The sequence below is a fragment of the Delphinus delphis genome, chromosome 19 (genome assembly GCF_949987515.2).
Source record: "Delphinus delphis chromosome 19, mDelDel1.2, whole genome shotgun sequence".
In the NCBI taxonomy this organism is placed as follows: domain Eukaryota; kingdom Metazoa; phylum Chordata; class Mammalia; order Artiodactyla; family Delphinidae; genus Delphinus; species Delphinus delphis.
Window position 1 is genome coordinate 50,678,523 of NC_082701.1, and position 19,120 is coordinate 50,697,642.

At 57.3% G+C, this 19,120-nt stretch overlaps 3 protein-coding genes across 4 annotated transcripts; all 3 read left to right on the forward strand.

Annotated features, from left to right (window-relative positions):
• The first annotated feature begins 850 nt into the window (after nt 1–850).
• On the forward strand, nt 851–3,820 carry LOC132414103 (protein phosphatase inhibitor 2-like). 2 transcript variants are annotated; one of them, XM_059996412.2, is made up of 9 exons: nt 851–1,000; nt 1,355–1,462; nt 1,574–1,645; nt 1,927–2,015; nt 2,110–2,361; nt 2,713–2,913; nt 3,008–3,145; nt 3,397–3,549; nt 3,690–3,820. In XM_059996412.2, the coding sequence occupies exons 1-9, from the start codon at nt 909–911 to the stop codon at nt 3,746–3,748; spliced, it is 1,164 nt and encodes a 387-aa protein (XP_059852395.1). In that variant the 5' UTR covers nt 851–908; the 3' UTR covers nt 3,749–3,820. The 2 variants fall into 2 exon arrangements, with proteins under 2 accessions (XP_059852395.1, XP_059852396.1); XM_059996413.2 differs by lacking the exon at nt 2,110–2,361.
• Nucleotides 3,821–4,473: 653 nt separating this feature from the next.
• Nucleotides 4,474–15,430, forward strand: ACAP1 (ArfGAP with coiled-coil, ankyrin repeat and PH domains 1). Its single transcript, XM_059996411.2, has 22 exons — nt 4,474–4,588; nt 5,140–5,197; nt 7,881–8,000; nt 8,174–8,227; nt 8,312–8,370; nt 8,611–8,794; nt 8,942–8,986; nt 9,092–9,187; nt 9,300–9,374; nt 9,466–9,575; nt 10,806–10,857; nt 10,954–11,054; nt 11,385–11,508; nt 11,606–11,817; nt 12,470–12,539; nt 12,657–12,751; nt 12,868–13,040; nt 13,625–13,797; nt 14,211–14,320; nt 14,404–14,514; nt 14,873–14,922; nt 15,247–15,430. The coding sequence occupies exons 1-22, from the start codon at nt 4,536–4,538 to the stop codon at nt 15,345–15,347; spliced, it is 2,226 nt and encodes a 741-aa protein (XP_059852394.1). The 5' UTR covers nt 4,474–4,535; the 3' UTR covers nt 15,348–15,430.
• An 86-nt stretch (nt 15,431–15,516) lies between these two features.
• On the forward strand, nt 15,517–19,104 carry KCTD11 (potassium channel tetramerization domain containing 11). The gene has a single exon (XM_059998501.1). The coding sequence runs from the start codon at nt 16,924–16,926 to the stop codon at nt 17,620–17,622; it is 699 nt and encodes a 232-aa protein (XP_059854484.1). The 5' UTR covers nt 15,517–16,923; the 3' UTR covers nt 17,623–19,104.
• The last annotated feature ends 16 nt before the right edge of the window (nt 19,105–19,120 follow it).

Genomic DNA, 19,120 nt, shown 5'->3' on the forward strand with positions numbered 1-19,120 from the left:
GCCCGGCTTTGGGGGGAAAAAAAGCTCGCGGATGTTTCTAGTCAAGCCTATCTTGAGGTTTTAAAGCCACGAATAAAGAATGCAAAGGAACCCCGGCAGGAAGTTTCAAGCAACGGCGCTGATATTCCCCAAAGATTCCCCCAGAGCTGTCAACAAACCCCCAGCACAACTCACTCGACGCTCACGCTAAGCTTGGAGGACTGTGACGTCACAATTAGGCTTCACGCCCCACGGCCAGGACCCCTGACTACGATTGGATAATTCGGATGAGGGCAGCGATGGGGAGAAAGGCGGGAACAAATCCCAGAGACAAAGAAAAGTCTTAGGGTGGGACAGGAGAGGAGGGGCGAGCGGAGAGGCTCCCAGCCCGAGGTCCCTATACAGTTTTTCCGCCCCCCGCGGCTCCAGGGAGCAGTGGGGGAGGGGACCCAGGCCTAGCCCAAGCGTCCCCCGCCCGCCGCGGTGGGGGCGGGGCTATGTGGTGCAGGGAGCCGGGGCGGGGTAGCTTAGCGTGGCCCCTTAGTGGTGCCATGGAGAAGCAGGAATCTCTGGGGGCTACTAGCGGCCTCGACGGAGAATCTCCTGGAGGGCCAACCAGGGGAGTGCCCGGAGGCATCGGAGGAGTCGAGGCAGGCGCCGGGCTGCCCTGCGGAGTAGCCATGTTTTACGGTTCTGGGCCCCCCATATACTCCGGGGGAACCGTAATTGGCAGTCCTGGTTCTAGCCAGCCCTCCGGAGGGACAGCAGTCTTCGGTTCCGGCCTCAACCGGCATCCCGGGTCCGGTACACACTCTGGCGGGCTTAATCCCCCCTTCCCTGGAACCAGTGTATGCGGGACGTCCAACCTGGGGTCCGGGGGGCCTGGGGTGTACAACTCGGGATACATTACGCACTCCGGGTCAACTTGCATGCACCCCGACAAACCCAGTGAGGACCGGCCCCGGAGCATACTAAAAAACAGAAGCTCCACCGTGATGCACAAATCCCCCAGGGCGGAGAGGTAAGGAGCCCGGGAGGAAGGGATTCCAGACACTAGAGGAGGCGGAGTCAGGGGAGAAGGGGCGGAGTGCCAAGAACTAAAAGTGAGAGTAGATGAGGGTAATTGGGTAGGAAATCTGAGGTTCCTAGCCTTTGAGAGAGTAGCAGGTACCGGATAAGAAGTCAGCATGTACCCTAACTACATCGTACGTGATTGTCATCAGGTGTGACCCCATCCCCAGCCTCCTACACCTCTGGAACTACAAGGGGGTGCAAGCAACAGTTTTTGAATGACTGTAAGAATGAGAGAGGGCTGTGAGGAGGAGGGCACTAGAAGGTTTCCTCCCCCTTTTCTGTGTCCTTCCCTCATCCGAAGGAAAAAGTGTCAGCGCTGGGATGAAATGAATATTCTGGCGACCTACCACCCTGCTGACAAGGACTATGGATTTATGAAGGTGGATGAGCCCCGCACTCCCAACCACAGGTGCTGAGCCCTCAGCCCTAGCCCTTCAGCCCAGACTCTCTTCCCTACTCAAAGGAGTGGGGGACTGCCTGCTATCCCCTTCTGAGGCACTGCTTTCTCCCTCCTGTGCAGGCTGCAGGACAGCGACGAAGACCTGCTCGCGGGGGCCTCTCACACAATGACTCCTGAGGAGCTGGCAGAGAGGTGAGAGTCCGCCTGCCGATGCAGGGGACACGGGTTCGTGCCCCGGTCCGGGAGGATCCCACATGCTGCGGAGCGGCTGGGCCCGTGAGCCATGGCCGCTGAGCCTGCACGTCCGGAGCCTGTGCTCCGCAACGGGAGAGGCCACAACAGTGAGAGGCCCACGTACCACAAGAAACAAAAACAAAAACAAAGTGGGGGAGTCAGCCAGCTTGGCCCCATCTACCACCTGCTCCCATTGTTCTCTCCCTTCCGTGCCCCCAACTGGCTTCCCTCCCCTTCAGGTTTGCAACAATGGACAATTTCTGCCCCAAGGTCTTCCTGTACAGTGATAACAGAAGCTCAGGGTCTTCAGACAACTTTTCCAAGACACGTAAGATGTGGGGTGGGGATTGAGTGGAAAGTGGGTGGCGTGAGCCTTCAGCGAGAGCCTGGCAGGAAAGCCAAGCTCTGACGCTGGCCCACAGAATCCAGTGATTTTGAAAAGCGCCGCAAGGCACACTACAATGAAGGAAAGTTCCTCAAGCCTCCGAAAAAGCTGCCCTTGGATAATAACAAGAACAGCAGTGTGGGCAGTGTCAGTATGAGAAATGGCAGTCGAGGTGTGATGCTGGCCTCAGAGCCCAGGCCTGTGGAGAGAGGCGGGGCAAGAGGACTGACCAGAGGAGTCAAAGATGAGCTTGGCCTGGTGGCCAGGAACCACATTCTAGAAGTCAAAGGTTAGCTATGGTGGGGCCCCAGGGACCCAAGGTAATTGTAGTCCAGAACCTTCTCCACCATAGCCTGTCTTCCTCAGGGCCCTGCTGGCTGACAGGGAGGTCATGCTGGAAGGTGACCCCAGGGAAGACAGAGAGCAGCTGGAGTGGGGTCCTCATCAGGATAGCCCCCAAGGAAAGCTGGCTGGGGAGGAGGAACAGAAAGCCCAAGCGAACTGTGGCCGGTGGAAAAGTCACTGACGTTTTTCTAAAAACGGGGGGTGGGGGGTGATAGAAGTGAGATGAGAACCTGGGGCTTGAGCTTCTCCCCGGGGCTTGGGGGTCACAGTGGAGCTGGTGGCCTGTATTCGCTAGGTGGCCACATGACTCAGATTGATTTGGATGACTCCTCAGCTTCCCCTGCCTTAAGAAATCAGTCCCCAGCTTCATCCACCACCGTCGTGTTGGAGAATGAAATTGATCTGCGACGCAAGGAGTATTGTAGCAAACGAAGATATCTGAGGTGCTCTCCCCACCCTGAACTTGAGGAGGACACAGAAGATGAGCAGCAGACCAGTGAGAGCTGGGCTGGGTCAGCCTGGGAGCGGGGCGGTGGCCGAGAACCAACAGACTGATGGGTGCCCCAACCCTGATCCTGTGATGCTTCCAGGCTCCACAAGCTTGAATTGCGTGATTGAGAATCCCATAAGCACTGAGGTCCGTCTGCTGGACCATACTGGAAGCCCCTCGCAGGATTACAAGGCCACCGAGAGCTCCCTGAAGGTGACAATGATGTCATCGAAGCCTGGTGAGGGCACCAGGCCACTATCTCACCAGGCCTGGCTCTTGGCAAGCTCCCATCCCCCCAACCCCCATTCCCCTCAGGCCAGTAGGTCAGCAGCAGGTGATGAGAGAGGCCCTCAACATCATTGTGTGCAACGTGGATTGTATGGAGGGACCCAGGGAGGCGCAGAGGGATCGGGACCTCCTGCCAGCTTAGCACCACCGCTGCCCCTATGCCTCCTTCCTGATTCCTCTCTGCCACCTACCCTGCTCCAGGTACTGCCCCGTCCTCCAAAGACAGTGGGTCCCGAGCAATGTCTGGCTGGTGTCAGTGGCTGGTATCCAAGGGGCTGAACTGGCAAAGCACCGAAGGCTCAGAGAGGGAACCTGGAAGCCACCCAAACTCCTCAAACCAAAACCAGCACAGATGTGAGCCTGAGCAGGGGCAAGGGGCTGGCCAGGGAGGGAGAGGGGCTGAGTGGGTAGGTTCTAGGGAGTCAGGGGGTCACATGGGCCAGATCTTTTGCCTGCTGCAAGAAAGCCACTAACCCAGTCCCTCCTCTCTCCAGATGAAACCCTGCAGCTCCAGTGGACTCAGGAGGAGGAAACCAGACGATGGAAACTGTAGCCAGCTGGGGATGGGGTGGGGGCCAACCTGTCCCCGCCTTCACACCCTTGGTAGGGGTAGACAATAAAGAGAAGAAAAGCAGGAGTCTGGGTATTGGGGGTCCAGGCTGGGCCTGAGCTGTCATTGAGGAGTGGGGGGCAGAAAGGGAAGTTCACACACAGGAAACCACAGGCAAGCAGAGCAGAGAAGAAAGCTTGGAGTGGTCTGGGGGACTGGACTCAACAGGCCCCCAGGAGTCCAAGAAGACCCCACTGCAGCCGTCTGACAATGATTGGTGTGATTCAGTCAGCCACACACCAGTATCACCTTTAATTCTTACACACCCTGGACGTAGGAATTATCATGCCCATCTTTCAGATGAGGAAACTGAGGAATCAGAGAGCTTTGCCCAGGGTCACGTAATCAGGATTTGAACCTGTATGTCTCAGGCCCCCACAACTCAACCACTGAAGGAGACTGAAGCAGAGACCAGGGTCCCGGTAGGAAGGTGACTGCAGATAGGCTCTGAGGGCGGGGCTGTGGCTTCTCTGATCTCAGGGCCTTTCTCCACCGCCCAGGCCCCGCCTCTACCCCTCCCAGCGTTGCCTGGAAGTGTGGGGTGAGAGCTCCTCTTAGGACACCCCTTCCACTTAGGGAAAGAATCGCGCCCCCCAGGGTCTACCCAGGAGAGGATCCTCTCCTTCTTCCTCATCAGCACTCCACCTCCCCCCGGGGCAGGGAGTACCGACACCTGCATCCCCACCCTCCAGGCCCCAGGGCCCACTGGCCCCGGAGCAGTCAAGCTGAGATGACGGTCAAGCTAGATTTTGAGGAGTGCCTTAAGGACTCACCCCGCTTCCGGTAAGTGTGCACAGGTCTCCAGGGGCGGGGGAGGGGGGCAGGCAGAGGCAGGGAGGTCCAATACCCCCTAATACACACGCACACCTTCCCCAAGTCGGAGGATGTCTTTCCAGGGAGTAAGTCTCAAAGGGACAAGATCCAGCTTATGGGCCAAAGCAGTACCTCTGCTATCAAATCTCGTGCTCTGATGCTCGCCACCCACTGCATGTGTGAAGGGGGCCCCTCCAGCCTCTCTCACTCCCAGAGCTGGCATTCCCTCCTCCCTCTCTCTGGACCCCTGCCCCTCCCCCAGCACCTGCACTGGGCGGTTAGCAACTTCCTGCCCTCGCCACATCCACCCTCTTTCTACCCTTCCTGCTCTGGCCTGGGCTGTAGTAGCTCCCACAGTGTGCAGAGTGAGCGAGTCAGAGAGGGTGGGTGGGCAGTTCTTAACCCATCAGCCTTTTCCGTCTGTACCCTTCACCCCCTAACCCCGACCCCCGGCCCTGCCGAGGTGGACAGACCAGATGGACCCAAGCTCTGTTCCTGTGACCCCATCCCTCCTTTCCCAGAGCCTCTATCGAGCTGGTGGAAGCCGAAGTGTCGGAATTGGAGACCCGGCTGGAAAAGGTGATCCTGACGTGGAGAGAGGTGACCCGGGGTGGGATTAAGATGAGAGGGGTGAGGCCAGGGAGAAAACTAGAGACCAAGAATGAGTTCCGGGGATTACTGAATGCTAACCAGGTGGGGTAGATCTTTGGGGCTACAGAGGAGCCAAAAAGTGGTTCTGTGCCCTGAAGGGGCTCAGAGTCTTGGAAAACAAGAGCACCTGTGGGCTTACTTGGTCGGTTCTTGAGACCTGCATTATGCGAGCCGTGGGCGCCTCAGGGAGAAGCAGGCTGTTTCTGCCCTCAGGGGGCTCACAGACTAGCCATGGAAAACAAACCAGTAAAACACCTGAACACACACAGTAAGGCCTTCCTAGATATTCTTTATAAAAACTGCACACTCCCACCTCCCTTATTTGGCTTTTTTTTTCTTTACAGCCTTTATCTCAATCTGACACCTTTTATGTTTACTCGTGGTATTAGTTTTCTATTATTGTGTAACAAGTTATTACAAACTCGGTGACTTAAAACAACGCACAGGTGTTATCATAGGTTTTGTGGGTCAGGAGTCGAGCACAGCTTGACTGCTCCGCTCAGGGTCTCACAGGCCGCAGCCGAGGTGTTGACAGAGGCTGTAGCCTCATCCGTAGCTGAGGGTTTTCTTCTGAGCTCATGTGATTGTTGGCAGAATTCAGGTCCTTGCTGTTGCCAGATGGAGGCGCTCATCTCCTAGAGGCCACCCACAGTTCCCTGCCACCGGGCCCTGTCCGTAGGCGGTTTACTTCATAGCAGCCTGCTTCTTCAGTGCCAGCAGCAGTCTCCCTTGCAAGTGCTGGCAAGATGGCATCAGTTTACGTCAGAATGTGACCACAGCAGTGAATCTGTCCCCTTTGTCATTTGGGGGTGTCATCCCATCGCCCTTGCCATATCGTATTCTACTGATTAGAAGCAAATCACAGGTCTCACTCACCCACACTCAGGGGGTGAGGATTATGCAAGGGTGGGATCATCAGGGGTCACCTTAGCCTGTGTCTGTCAGGCTTGCCAATTTTTTTTCTTGTCTACTCTTCCCCACTGGAATGGAAGTGTCATGAGGAACTTTTCCATTTTGTTTTTGCTCAATCCCCAGTGCCTATACCATGTCCTGAAAGTTAGCAGGTGACCAAATAATATATACATTTTTTAATTGACGTGTAGTTGATTTACAGTGTTGTGTTAGTTTCTGCTGTACAACAAAGTGATTCAGTTTACCTATGAATATATACATATATTTTTAAGTTAAACTTTGTATTTTTAGTTAATTGCAGAGTCACAAGACGTTGCAAAAATAGTACAGAGAGATCCCACGTACCTATCTCCCAACTTCCCCCAATGACAGCATCTTCCATAACTGTAGTATACTCCCCATACCAGGAAATTGCTGTTGGCATGATACAATGAACTGTCTAAAGACTTTACTTGGGTTTTACCTGTTTTGCATATACTCTTAAAAAAAAATCTTTGTGTATAATTCAATTGCACTTTATCACACGTATAGATCTGCCGATGCAGGGGACACGGGTTCGTGCCCTGGTCCGGGAAGATCCCACATGCCGCGGAGTGGCTGGGCCCGTGAGCCATGGCCACTGAGCCTGCGCGTCCGGAGCCTGTGCTCCGCAATGGGAGAGGCCGCAACAGTGAGAGGCCCGCGTACTGCAAAAAAAAAAAAAAAAAAAAGAAAAACTCGTATCACCACAAAGGAACTCTTTTGTGCCATTCTTTGTAATGATAACCCCCCTCCCCAGCCCCTTCCTCATCCATGACGACCACTCATGTGTTTTCTATCTCTAGGCTTCTGTCCTTTCTAGATTGTTATCTAGGTAGAATCATATAGTATGTGACCGTTCAAGATTGGCCTGGCCTTTTTGTTCCTCTCAGAATAATGTCTCTGAAGTTTATTCAAGTTGTGGCATATCAGTAGTGATCAGCAGTTCATTAATAGTTCACAGATGAGTAGCTCATTCCTTTTGCCTTGCTGCCCCATGCTATTGTATGGATGTACCAGTGTGTCACTAGTTCAATCTTATGAAAGTTCCTTATTCAGGTATTTGGGAAGGAAGGTGAGGTGGTTAAGGAAAAGGCTGGACACCTTGCTCTCCCAGAGATCCTCCTCTGGCCAGTCACTTGTCCCTTTGTTTATCAAGCCTCCTTGTTTGTAATTAGGGCCAGACAGAATGGGCCCTAGGAGCACCATCTTTGCCCTGACCCTTGGGCCTAGCTGACGGATTAATATTTATGAGGGAATGTTTACTAAGCACAGAATGGACAACTGTAGACAGTAAATACTGTAGAATTTAATACCAACCAGATAGAACATTCATCCTGGGTGTCAGATAGAGCGTGAGGATGGCATTTCTGGGGAACTCTGGATCCAAGCAGACGGAGCAGGGCAGGAGAGACGTTTTGGAGGTGAAGCTGACACTGGCTTCGGTGACAGGCTGGGAGGAATTTTGTTCCAGGCATGGAGTAGTGGGAGCAAAGAAACAGAGATGAGAAAGCACCACGTATGTGTTAGAAACTGGTCTGGGCCACAGAGGAGTGTAGATGAGGAGGGGCAGGGAGGGGCACAGCCCTGGGAAAGGGGAGAGGAAGTAGGACAGGAGCGGGGGTAGCACTGGGTATTGGTGGCGCGTGGCACGACTCCCCGTTGCTCTGTTGCTTCCTAGCTCCTCAAGCTGGGTAATGGCCTCCTGGAAAGTGGGCGCCACTACCTTGCCGCCAGCCGGGCCTTCATTGTTGGCATTTGTGACCTGGCCCACCTGGGTCCACCAGAGCCCATGATGGCGGTATGTGGAGGGTCCAAACCAGGCTGGGGTGGGGTCTGGGATGTGGAGAGATCCTGTGGAAGGGGAGGGTTGGTCTGGGGTCTGCGGGTGCCAGGCCAGAGCAGGCTGGGTCTAGGGATGGGAGGGCCCTACCGCCCATGCCTGATACTTTCTCTGTGCCTCTTCTTGCCTAGGAGTGTCTGGACAAATTCACTCAGAGCCTGAGCCACAAGCTGGACAGCCATGCAGTAAGTGGGGGTAGGTAGGGCTGGTGAGGGGAGCAAGGGCATCTGTGGTCCTGACCGCCACCTGCCAATTTCTGCTTCCCTCAGGAGCTTCTAGATGCCACCCAGCACACACTGCAGCAGCAAATCCAAACTCTGGTCAAGGAGTGAGTTAGGAGGGAAACCAGTCCTCCAGCCCTCTTCCCATTGCCGCAGGGGCCTCCCTGAATGAAGGAGTTGTGAGATTGGGGGCTTCTGGTGCCTTATTGTTAGCCCCCATCCCAAGGATCCCCTTGGAGTTCTGACCGTCCATAGGCTAGCTGCAAGGCTATGAGCGAATCTCAAGGACTTCTCTGCTGGGGGCAGGAGGGTGTATCGGTGATTTTCTGTTATCCCCACACCCCCAGAGGTCTCCGGGGCTTCCGAGAGGCTCGCCGGGATTTCTGGCGGGGGGCTGAGAGCCTGGAGGCTGCTCTGACCCACAACGCAGAGGTCCCCAGGCGCCGGGCCCAGGAGGCAGAAGAGGCCGGAGCTGCTCTGAAGGTTGCTCGAGCCGGGTACCGGGGACGGGCCCTGGATTATGCCCTGCAGGTGCCTGCCCCAACCTGCCTTCTTGGGGTGCCAGGACCCCAGTCACCTCGAGGCTGGAGAGTCACTGGTGTGCAGTGGGGGGTTGGGGGGTGGGTGGGTCATGCGTCTGTGTTTTCAAGGCTGATCTGAGGTCTTTTGGGTTCTCAGATCAATGTGATTGAGGACAAGAGGAAGTTTGACATCATGGAGTTTGTGAGTTGCCGTGGGCGCGAGGGCAGGGAGGGGAGGAGCCTGCTGATGGGAGCAGGAGGGAGAGGAAAAGAGAGGGGTCTGCCCCCTACCCACCTTGTCCCCCAGGTGCTGCGTCTGGTGGAGGCCCAGGCCACCCATTTCCAGCAGGGCCACGAGGAGCTGAGCCGGCTGGCCCAGTATCGCAAGGAGCTGGGTGGCCAGGTAGAGACCCAGGGCGCAGGCAGGTGGAAGAGGGAGGGTAGGGGCTCTGAGATGACTCTCCTGGCCTTGTTTTGGGAGGCTGGGCCATCTGAGATGCCCCTCCTGTGCTCAGTTACACCGGCTGGTCTTGAATTCGGCTCGAGAGAAGAGGGACATGGAGCAAAGACACGTGCTGCTGAAACAGAAGGTGAGGGCTGGGCTGCGGGCAGGAAGCAGATGGGCCTGGGGCCTTGGTCTCTGCACACTTCAGTTGCCCTTTGACCCTTTTGTGCCCCCAGGAGCTGGGTAGGGAAGAGCCAGAGCCAAGCCTAAAGGAGGGTCCTGGTGGCCTGGTCATGGAAGGGCACCTCTTCAAACGGGCCAGCAATGCATTTAAAACCTGGAGCAGGTGAGGAGCAGACACCCCAATCGGCCAAACCCATCAGGTTAAATTTTTTTGAGTGTGCTAACTACAGCCAGGAAAAACAGACCAACCCCCTGCCTTCAGAGAGTTTACATTCCGTCAGCAAAGACAGACAAGAACGTAATAATTAAGTAAATTATCTCTTAGAAGGTAAGAGTACCATAGGTGAAAAATAATAAAGCAAGCAATGTGGAGAGCTGGGGAGGAGTTGCAATTTTAAATAGGGTGGGCAGGGAGTTCCCTGGTGGCCTAGCGGTTAGGATTCCGGGCGTTTGCTGCCGTGGCCCAGGTTCAGTCGCTGGGCAGGGAACTGAGAATCCCGCAAGCTCTGTGGCCAAAAAATAATAATAATGATAAAAATAAATAAATAGGGTGGTCAGCAAAGGCCTCATGAAAAGATGACTTCTGAGTGAAGACGGGAAGGATATCTGGGAGAAAATGTTCTAGGCAGAAGGAGGAGCAAGCACCAAGGCCCTGAGGAACCTGGAAGGTTTGAGGAACAGAGAGGAGGCCCGGGGTGTGGACAGAGGGAGGGAAGAGGAAGTGGTAGGAGATGCAGGTGGAGCTAATGAGGACGTGAATCACGACAGGGCCTTGTTGGCTCTACTCTGAGGGAAGTGGGGAGCTATCGCAGGGTGCGGAGCAGGGTGGTGATCTGCTCTGACTCGACCCCTTCCCCTTCCAGGGCCACTGCCAGCCCATATGGGATCTTTGCGCAAATTAGAAGAGAGAGCCCCTTCTCCAAGCTACTTTTTTTTTTTAATTTTAATTTTAAATTAAAAATTTGGGGGGGCCACACTTCATGGCTTGCAGGATCTTGGTTCCCTGACTGGGGATCGAACCCGGGTCCTCGGCAGTGAAAGTGCAGAGTCCTAACCACTGGACTGCCAGGGAATTCTCTCCAAGATACTTCTACTTGCCAAAACATTGTAGCAATAGATTTATTAGACAATGCATTTTACTGCCATCTGCTGGAAAGTTGTCTTCATAAATGTTATCAAATCTGGGGTACTCGGGATGTGAATAGCACCCCTTAGATGTCCCTGGCTGCACCTCTGTCACCCTCCTCTGGAACATCTCATGGGATGGGCAGCCCGGTCTCTCTCCTCTCAGCAAGATCCTTATGGGACTAAGCGCACAGCCTCTCTCCTGTCTGTGTCCCGAGCCGCATTCCAATGCCGCCCATGTCATTAACCCTACTTCTGCCTCTTCCAGACGCTGGTTTACTATTCAGAGCAACCAACTGGTTTATCAGAAGAAGCACAAGGTGAGTAGGCCCAGGTCCTGGGTGCCCGGGCCCAGGAGGACTCAGCCCTGCTGTGGCTGCCTGGACGCCTGCCCCCCGATCTCCTTTCCCTGTCAGGACCCTGTGACTGTGGTGGTGGATGACCTTCGTCTCTGCACAGTGAAGCTCTGTCCTGACTCAGAAAGGCGGTTCTGCTTTGAGGTGGTGTCCCCCAGCAAGTGAGTGCAGTGCCCAGGGGTGACACCCGTATATCTCAATTTTACCAACTGGAAAGGCAGGGCCAATCACAAAGGCACCTCTGGAGCAGGATCTTGGAGTCCCCTGATGCAGCCCCAGGCATTAGCCCTTTGGTGGCTCAATTGAGGGGCAGGCTAGGGGAGGGTCTAGGGTGAAGGGGGATATCTGGAAGGATATTACCAACTAGTGCAGAGGTATTTCAATATGAGTGGTACCAGCTGAATACTAGCTGAATGTCAGCCTGCCTGTCCTGCCACTCGGCTCCCCAGGCCTCAGACCCCTCCCTGCCCTCCGGCTCTCCCCCTGCCCAGGTCCTGCCTCCTGCAGGCTGACTCAGAGCGCCTCCTGCAGCTGTGGGTCAGTGCTGTGCAGAGCAGCATCGCTACGGCCTTCAGCCAGGCTCGCCTTGATGACAGCCCCCGGGGTCCAGGCCAGGTACCTTAACATGGGGGTGCAGGGCCAGACTGCCCAGGGAGATGGGACATCGCTTCCCCTAGACCTCAGAGCCACTCTTTCTTCCCGTCTCCCCCAGGGCTCAGGACACCTGGCCATGGGCTCCGCCGCCACCCTGGGCTCTGGCGGGATGAGCAGGGGAAGGGATTCTGGTGGAGTCGGGCATGTGGCAGCCCAGGTGCAGAGCGTGGACGGCAATGCCCAGTGCTGTGACTGCCGGGAGCCGGCCCCTGAGTGGGCCAGCATCAACCTGGGCGTCACCCTCTGCATTCAGTGCTCCGGCATTCACAGGTCACTCCCCAAGGTCCCAAGCGCGGGCCCCTGCTCTTTCTGGCAGCAGTGGAGTGGGATGGAGGCAAGCTGGAGCCCAGCACAGGGGCTCCTCCCTCCCTTCCCGCCCTGCCTGGGCTTCCTCTCAGATTCTGTCTGTCGCTGGGCACAGGCCTGGGCCAATCCTATGGGGCACAGGGTGGACCCAGGTGGGCCCAGCCCCTCAGTGTCCTGGTCTGGCCTGGGTAGGGGGACACCCAGGGGGGTTGAGTGGCTTGACTGGATGAGGTGCGGGGTCAGGGCTGCTGAGGGCCGGGGAGCTGACGAAAAGCAGAGAGGTGTGTCAGATGTCGTGAGGCCTTAGCAAGTCTATGCGTCCCATCATTGGGGTGGAAGCGGGGAGGGGGAATGGCGTGGAAAGAGTTGTCCCGGCCAGAGTGCGTGGAGAGAGGGGAGGTGGCTGGAGAGGATGAGAAGAAGAGAGAAGAAGGAATGGTGAACAGGCGGGATACAGGTCAAGGCTGCACGGCCCTGGCTGCCCTGCTGCCTCCTGGCCCAGTGCCTCTGCACGGGACCCCCATGCTGGACCTTGCCCCCGAGTCTTTCCAGGAGCAGCAGCACCTCCCCCGGCTGCTTCCCCCACAGAGGGCCTGACCTCCCCTCTGCCCTCCAGGAGCCTTGGAGTTCATTTCTCCAAAGTCCGGTCCCTGACCCTTGACTCATGGGAGCCGGAACTCGTGAAGGTGACTTGGGGTGCTGTGAGAGTGTGGGGTGCGGTGAGGGCAGGGCTGCAGAGCCCTGAGGGCTCAGACACTCACCTGCACCCTACCCGTCTGTCTCTGCCTCTGGGCCGCCTGAAGCTCATGTGTGAGCTGGGGAATGTCGTCATGAATCAGATCTATGAGGCCCGTGTGGAGGCCATGGCCGTGAAGAAGCCAGGGCCCAGCTGCTCCCGGTGAGGCTGGGGTGGAGGGACTGGGGCTGCCCTCCTTATGGGCAGGGAGGGAGGAGAGCCTGGGATGGGAGGAGGGAAGACTGTCGCCTTCTTCTCCCACAACCCTCCCCCACCAGGCAAGAGAAGGAGGCCTGGATTCACGCCAAATACGTGGAGAAGAAGTTCCTGACCAAGCTTCCCGAGGTTCGTGGGCGAAGAGGTGGCCGGGGGCCCCCGAGGGGGCAGCCTCCTGTGCCCCCAAAGCCGGGCACCATCAGGCCCCAGCCTGGGAGCTTCAGACCCAAGCCAGGTATAGGGTTGGCTGGGCATTTGTTGAGCGCCTGCCGTGTGCTCAGCATGGTGCCAAGCCCGGTGGGGAGGCACAGAGTCTGGGGCCCACGTCTTCCCCTTGAGCCTGTTATGGGGGGCCACAGCCCACTGGCACTGGTTTTTCGAGGCAAGAGTTTCGGGGATTACGGTGAAAGATGGGAAGGACCGTGGGGCTGGGAGGAAGCCAGGAGGGCTATGTGAGGGTGTCACCAGCATGAGAAAAGTCAGGAGAATGAGTTAGGGTTTCCAGAGGCCTGTGGAGGAGGGTGTGAGTTTGGCTGGAACCGAGGGAGCCAAGAGAGCTGAGGCTGACCGTCACCATGTCAGCTCACCCCTGACATCCCAGCCAGTCAGGGTGGCTGGACAGGAAGAGGTGAACACTGCCATCTATCCCATATGCCCTAGGGGACCTGCCCACACCCACTCACACCCACCATCACCTCCCACCACAATCCCCAGTCTTGAAGGCCTCCCCACAGTTGAGAAGTGAACTATCCCATTACAGCATCGGGGGACTGTGCTGAGGGTTTTCTTCCCAGATTCACAGCTGGTTCCCCCTAACAGAGCCACCCTCTGAGGACCTGGGCAGCCTGCACCCTGGGGCCCTGCTCTTTCGAGCTGCTGGGCATCCTCCATCCCTTCCCACCATGGCTGATGCCCTCGCCCATGGAGCCGATGTCAACTGGGTCCACGGGGGTCAGGAGAATGCCACACCGCTGATCCAGGCCACAGCTGCTGTGAGAGTCTTGCCGACCTCCCCACCCCACCCCACCCTTAGGCTCCTCCTCTCCTCCCCTACTCCGGACTTTGGTCCCAGCTCTTAGCCTCTCCCACCTCATAGGGAGTGATAACCAATAGAGCCTGGTTGCTAAGAGTGTGAGATTTGGAGGCAGACAAACTTGGGTTTGAACCCAGACCCTCACCACTTACAATTATGAACCTTCGTGTACCTCAGTTTCCTCATCTGTAAAATAGGGATAACATACCTCATTAGGTTGTACTATGGATTTAATGTATGAATACATGTAAAGAGCCGGAGCAGAGCCTGCCATCCCATACCCACCCTCGGAACTGACCCCACTCTAAAATATCTTTAAATTTGCCTCAAAAGATGCCACCCTTTATCCCCATTCTCTACTTCTCCACGCAGAATTCTCTTCTGGCCTGTGAGTTCCTCCTCCAGAACGGGGCAAACGTGAACCAAGTGGACAGCCACGGCCGAGGCCCGCTCCACCACGCAACCATTCTTGGCCACACGGGGTAGGGGCGGCAGGGATAATGACCTTGAGGAGGAAGGCTCCAGACAGGGTGAGGGGCCGGCTGAACTTGGCTGTCCTGTCCAGGCTGGCCTGCCTATTCCTGAAACGGGGGGCCGATCTGGGAGCCCGAGACTCTGAAGGCAGAGACCCCCTGACCATCGCCGTGGAAACAGCCAACGCTGACATCGTCACTCTGTGAGGATGCCTGAAGAGGCGGGGCTAGCGCTTGCACTATCCACTTGGGCGGGGCTAACACCGAGACCCCTGCGTGCTAGGCGGGGCCTGGGGAGGGGAGGGGCCAGCTCCAGGACCAGACGTTGAAAGGATGCTCCAAGTGTTGACTGAGGCTTGGAGTAGGAAGCGGGGAGGGCAGGGTCCGAGGAAGGTGAGTTTATTCTGAGAGAGGCATCATTCATTAACATTGTTGTCTGGCGTCTTTAAAGCACTAGACCCTGGGGAAACAGGTGAATGAAACAGCCCAGCTCAAAGGATGGGAGTTGGGGCGGGGGGAGTGAGGAGAATGTCATTCATTCCTTAATTCCCTCCCCTTCAGGCTGCGATTGGCAAAGATGAGGGAGGTCGATGCGGCCCAGGGCCAGGCTGGTAAAGTACCCCCCACCCCCCTCTTTCCCCACACAACATTGTAACTCTGGGCTTCTGGCCGCTGGTGACCCGTCCCCAACCCCCTGTGCCCAGCTTCATTGATTAATTACATCATTTATTCAACAAATATGTATTGGGCCCATCCTACGCACCGGGTCCTTGAAACAGAGCAAAGAATAGGCGAGGGCGCCGCCCTGACGGTGCAGATGTCCCTTCCACCCACGCTGGAAGCGCGTGCTCTTACCAGGCCGGGCTGTCCCTATTGTACTCTTCCGTGCTAGGGCCCAGCCACCCGGCATCCCAGCCCTTCCTCCCTCCCCTCAGGAGACGAGACGTATCTCGATATCTTCCGCGACTTCTCCCTCATGGCGTCCGACAACCCGGAGAAGCTGAGCCGGCGTAGCCATGACCTACACACGCTTTGATCCCAGGCCTTCGAGGGCCCGCACCCCCCATCCCTGCCCTTCCCACCGCCCTCCCCTTTCTATTAAAGCCTTTGTGCTTTGCTCTTCAAAGTTCATTTATTGAGCATCCCCGTCGGGCGGGTGAGGTGTAGGACACTGAGGCTTCTGGGGTGCAGGAGCGATTGGGAGTTTGCGAACTGGAGTCACTCGAGGGGCGACTCCCGGGGAGTGAACTGGGAGCTTCGGCCTCGGCCCGAGTGCCGGGCGGCTCTGAGGCGGGGCTGGCGGGCTCAGGAGACGTGGTCAGACCCGTCAGGCCCGGCAGAGGCCGCTTGCGTGGGCTGGGTCCAGCCTTCTCTGGGGGGGGATGGGGGGTGCTGGCATAGGACCGGGATGGAGAGGCTGGCTCGGGCCACCCCAGCCCGGAAGCATCCCTGGAATGCGGCAACTCAGCACCCGCCCCCTCGGGAATTCCCTGCGGGAGCGACTAAAAAGGAACTAATCCAAAACCCCCGACGGCTGGGCCTCAGTTTTTTTAGCTACCGGATAGGAGACGCCGGCCCCCGCCGAGTTGCAGACGTGAGGTCGGGCACACCTAGGGGCCGGCGGGGCCGTCACGGCCACATCCTTAACGACGCGCCTGAGTCACCCCCCGGACCCCACCCGCGCTAGCGTCCGCCAGTCCAGCCCGTCAGCCCCGTCTCTCCAGTTCGCCACTCCGCTTCCACCACCACCGGAGCCGCGCGCTCCGGGCGGGGGCGGGGCGCCCAGGGGGCGGGGCTGCCTCTTAAAGGGCCCCCGGCCGCTGCCCTTAGGCCACCTCCTTGGGGCGGAGAGTACTTAAGCGGCTGCGGCGAAACCCGGAGAAGGCGGCGGCGCCCGGTCCCGAGACTCCCGGCTGCTTCCATAGGAGTCCTAGGACCCTCCCAGCTCGGATTGAGCGTGTATCTTCGCTCCCCAGCCGATACAGAGGCACCTCCGCCATCGGCTCCGGTCAGCCTCGCCTCCTTCTCCTGGGACCAGCGCCGGAGCCAGGCCAGGCCAGGCCTCTGACTGGCCCCCGGAGCCCTGCGTGGACTCGCCCACGGTGACAGCGGTCTGCCCGAGAAGCTGGTCCCTTCAGAGTCGGCCTTGTGCTCGCCACCGTCACCTGCTGGTTGGATTGCGGAAACCCACTGTCAGAAGACCACAGAAAGGAATCGCCGACCACCCAGAATCGGATGCGTGTGGACCTAAATCTCCCGTCCCTCTCTGACTTCCCTCTGCTCGTTTCATCCGTTGTCTCAACCTTTCCGGCGTTTCTGTGCCCGGAAACCACCCTCCACCACCCAGGTAGCTGGGGTGAGCCCCCAATCTTGCTGCCTTGTACTCCAACCTGAGCCTCCGACCCAGAGACAGTCTGAACCTTACGACCCAATTCTGCACACATCCGGGAAGTTCTGCCTTTTCTTCTCTTTCGGTGTCTTCGATATTCCTCAAAATTTCTCCTCCTCCTGTGCCCTCCTCGCCCCCCTCCTTTGGGGGCCCCGTGACCCTGAATGTCGGGGGCACGCTATATTCCACTACTTTGGAGACCCTGACTCGATTCCCAGACTCCATGCTGGGGGCCATGTTTAGGGCTGGTACTCCCATGACCCCCAACCTCAATCCCCAGGGAGGCGGCCACTACTTTATCGACCGAGATGGCAAGGCCTTCCGGCACATCCTCAATTTCCTACGGCTGGGCCGCCTGGACCTGCCCTGTGGATACGGGGAGACAGCGCTTCTCAGGGCAGAGGCTGACTTTTACCAGATCCGGCCCCTCCTGGATGCCCTGCGGGAACTGGAGGCCTCTCAGGGGACCCCGGCACCCACAGCCGCCCTGCTCCACGCAGATGTAGATAGCAGCCCCCGCCTGGTGCACTTCTCTGCTCGTCGGGGCCCACACCACTATGAGCTGAGCTCTGTCCAGGTGGACACCTTCCGGGCCAACCTCTTCTGCACCGACCCTGAGTGTCTGGGTGCCATGCGTGCCCGATTTGGTGTGGCCAATGAGGACAGGGCGGAGGGAGGCCCACACTTTCATCTGGAATGGGCCCCCTGCCCTGCAGAGCTCCCCGAAGTGGAGTACAGGAGACTGGGGCTGCAGCCGCTGTGGACTGGGGGGCCAGGAGAGCGACGGGAGGTGGTGGGCACTCCAGGCTTCCTGGAGGAGGTGCTGCGGGTGGCCCTGGAGCATGGCTTCCGTCTCGACTCCGTCTTCCCTGACCCCGAAGACCTGCTCAACTCCCGATCTCTGCGCTTTGTCCGACACTAGGAACTGAGAACTAGGAATGCTGCCTTCAGTTTGACTGTGTGGGCGAGGGGGGGGTTAGAAAGAATGGGTCAGTAAAGAGGGTGAAGTCTCTCCTGAGCCTCTTCCTAGCTCTGCTCCTGGAGCTGTGAGAGTCAGGGGCCCCGTTGCACCTGACTGGAGCCCAGATGTGGGCAGGAATCCCCAAACCAGAGAGAGCCCAAGGGCTCATGAGACCAGAGGGTCTGGACTGGTGCTAATCCTGGGAGGGGTGGGAAGCTTCCCTGGCTGGTCCTCGCCTGAGCCTGGGGACCTTCGGTGTTTCCTTGCTTGGAGCTTAGTATCCAGGGTCTGGAAAAGTGGGGATGCTTCTCTGCCCAGGCTAGGCTTAGCAGAACCGTGGAGGGACAGTGAGGTCTGGGGGAAATGAGAGACTTTAGATTGCTCTAATGTGGTCTTCTGGACTGTGACTTCTCCTGGAGCTGGTGGCCTGGCCTGGCCTGACCAAAGATGGGTCAGAACACTCTGAAACACGGGAAGGGAGATTCTTTGCTGTGTTCCAAGCCACCACTGAGAGAGACAGAAGGGCTACACCCCATCCTAGCTTGGCACAAGGGAGCTAGGAGAATCCCCATTAACTATGGGGCTGGAGCATCCCTCTGGAGATCCAAGTGTTTTAAAGGATCCCATATTGATGGTGGGGCTGGCCATGGGGAGGAGCGGGGCATCTCCTTGCGTCCTCGCCTTCCTTCCTTCATGTGAACGTGCCTGTTAGCCAGTGAGTCTGACTGATGCATGGGTCCCTGGCATCCTGGCTCCCATCCATGTCGCTGGAGGTGGTGTCTGTGTGCTGGCTTTTCTGTGGTCTCTGCGTGTCCAGGCCTGTTTGGGGTTGCTCAGAAACTATTTTGGCACCAGGTGTGTCCGCGGTATGGGTGTGAGTAGACTGAGAATTAGGTTAATCCCAAGGTGTGTGTGTGTACATGTGCTTCACATCACCACGTAGGCAGGAGGGGCCTGCTGGGCCTTGAGTCACTAGGATCTTCTGGTGAGAAGTAAGAGAAGTCACTGGGCTTAGCTGGGCCTTGGAGGCCTGTATAGAGCTCTCGGTTACTAAGGCAACAATGAGCCTGTTGCTAGGAGATAGCTGGGGAAGGCCCAAGGCTGCCCAGGGCAGAGAGGAGATGAACAGAAGAGTTTGAGAGAGTGGGGGAGGATATGGAAAGGGATGGGATACTCACAAACAACTTCTTCACTGGGGGAGTCACTTATTATTTATCACTGGTCATGATTTACAAGAAGAAAAATAAAGTTTCTCTTGGAACCACAAACTCGTAAAGGCTGCTGAGGGCTAGGTTGGGAGTACAGCAGAAGACCTGCTTTCTCTGTCCATGTCCCACTAGAGGTTTCTTCTTCTGGCCCCAGTTCCTTGGGCCCCAGGTTTACCCCAGTCAGTCAGGGATGGAGCAGTGGCACTGTTCTGGAATGTTCTAGAGACTCCAACTGTTCTGGAACACTCTAG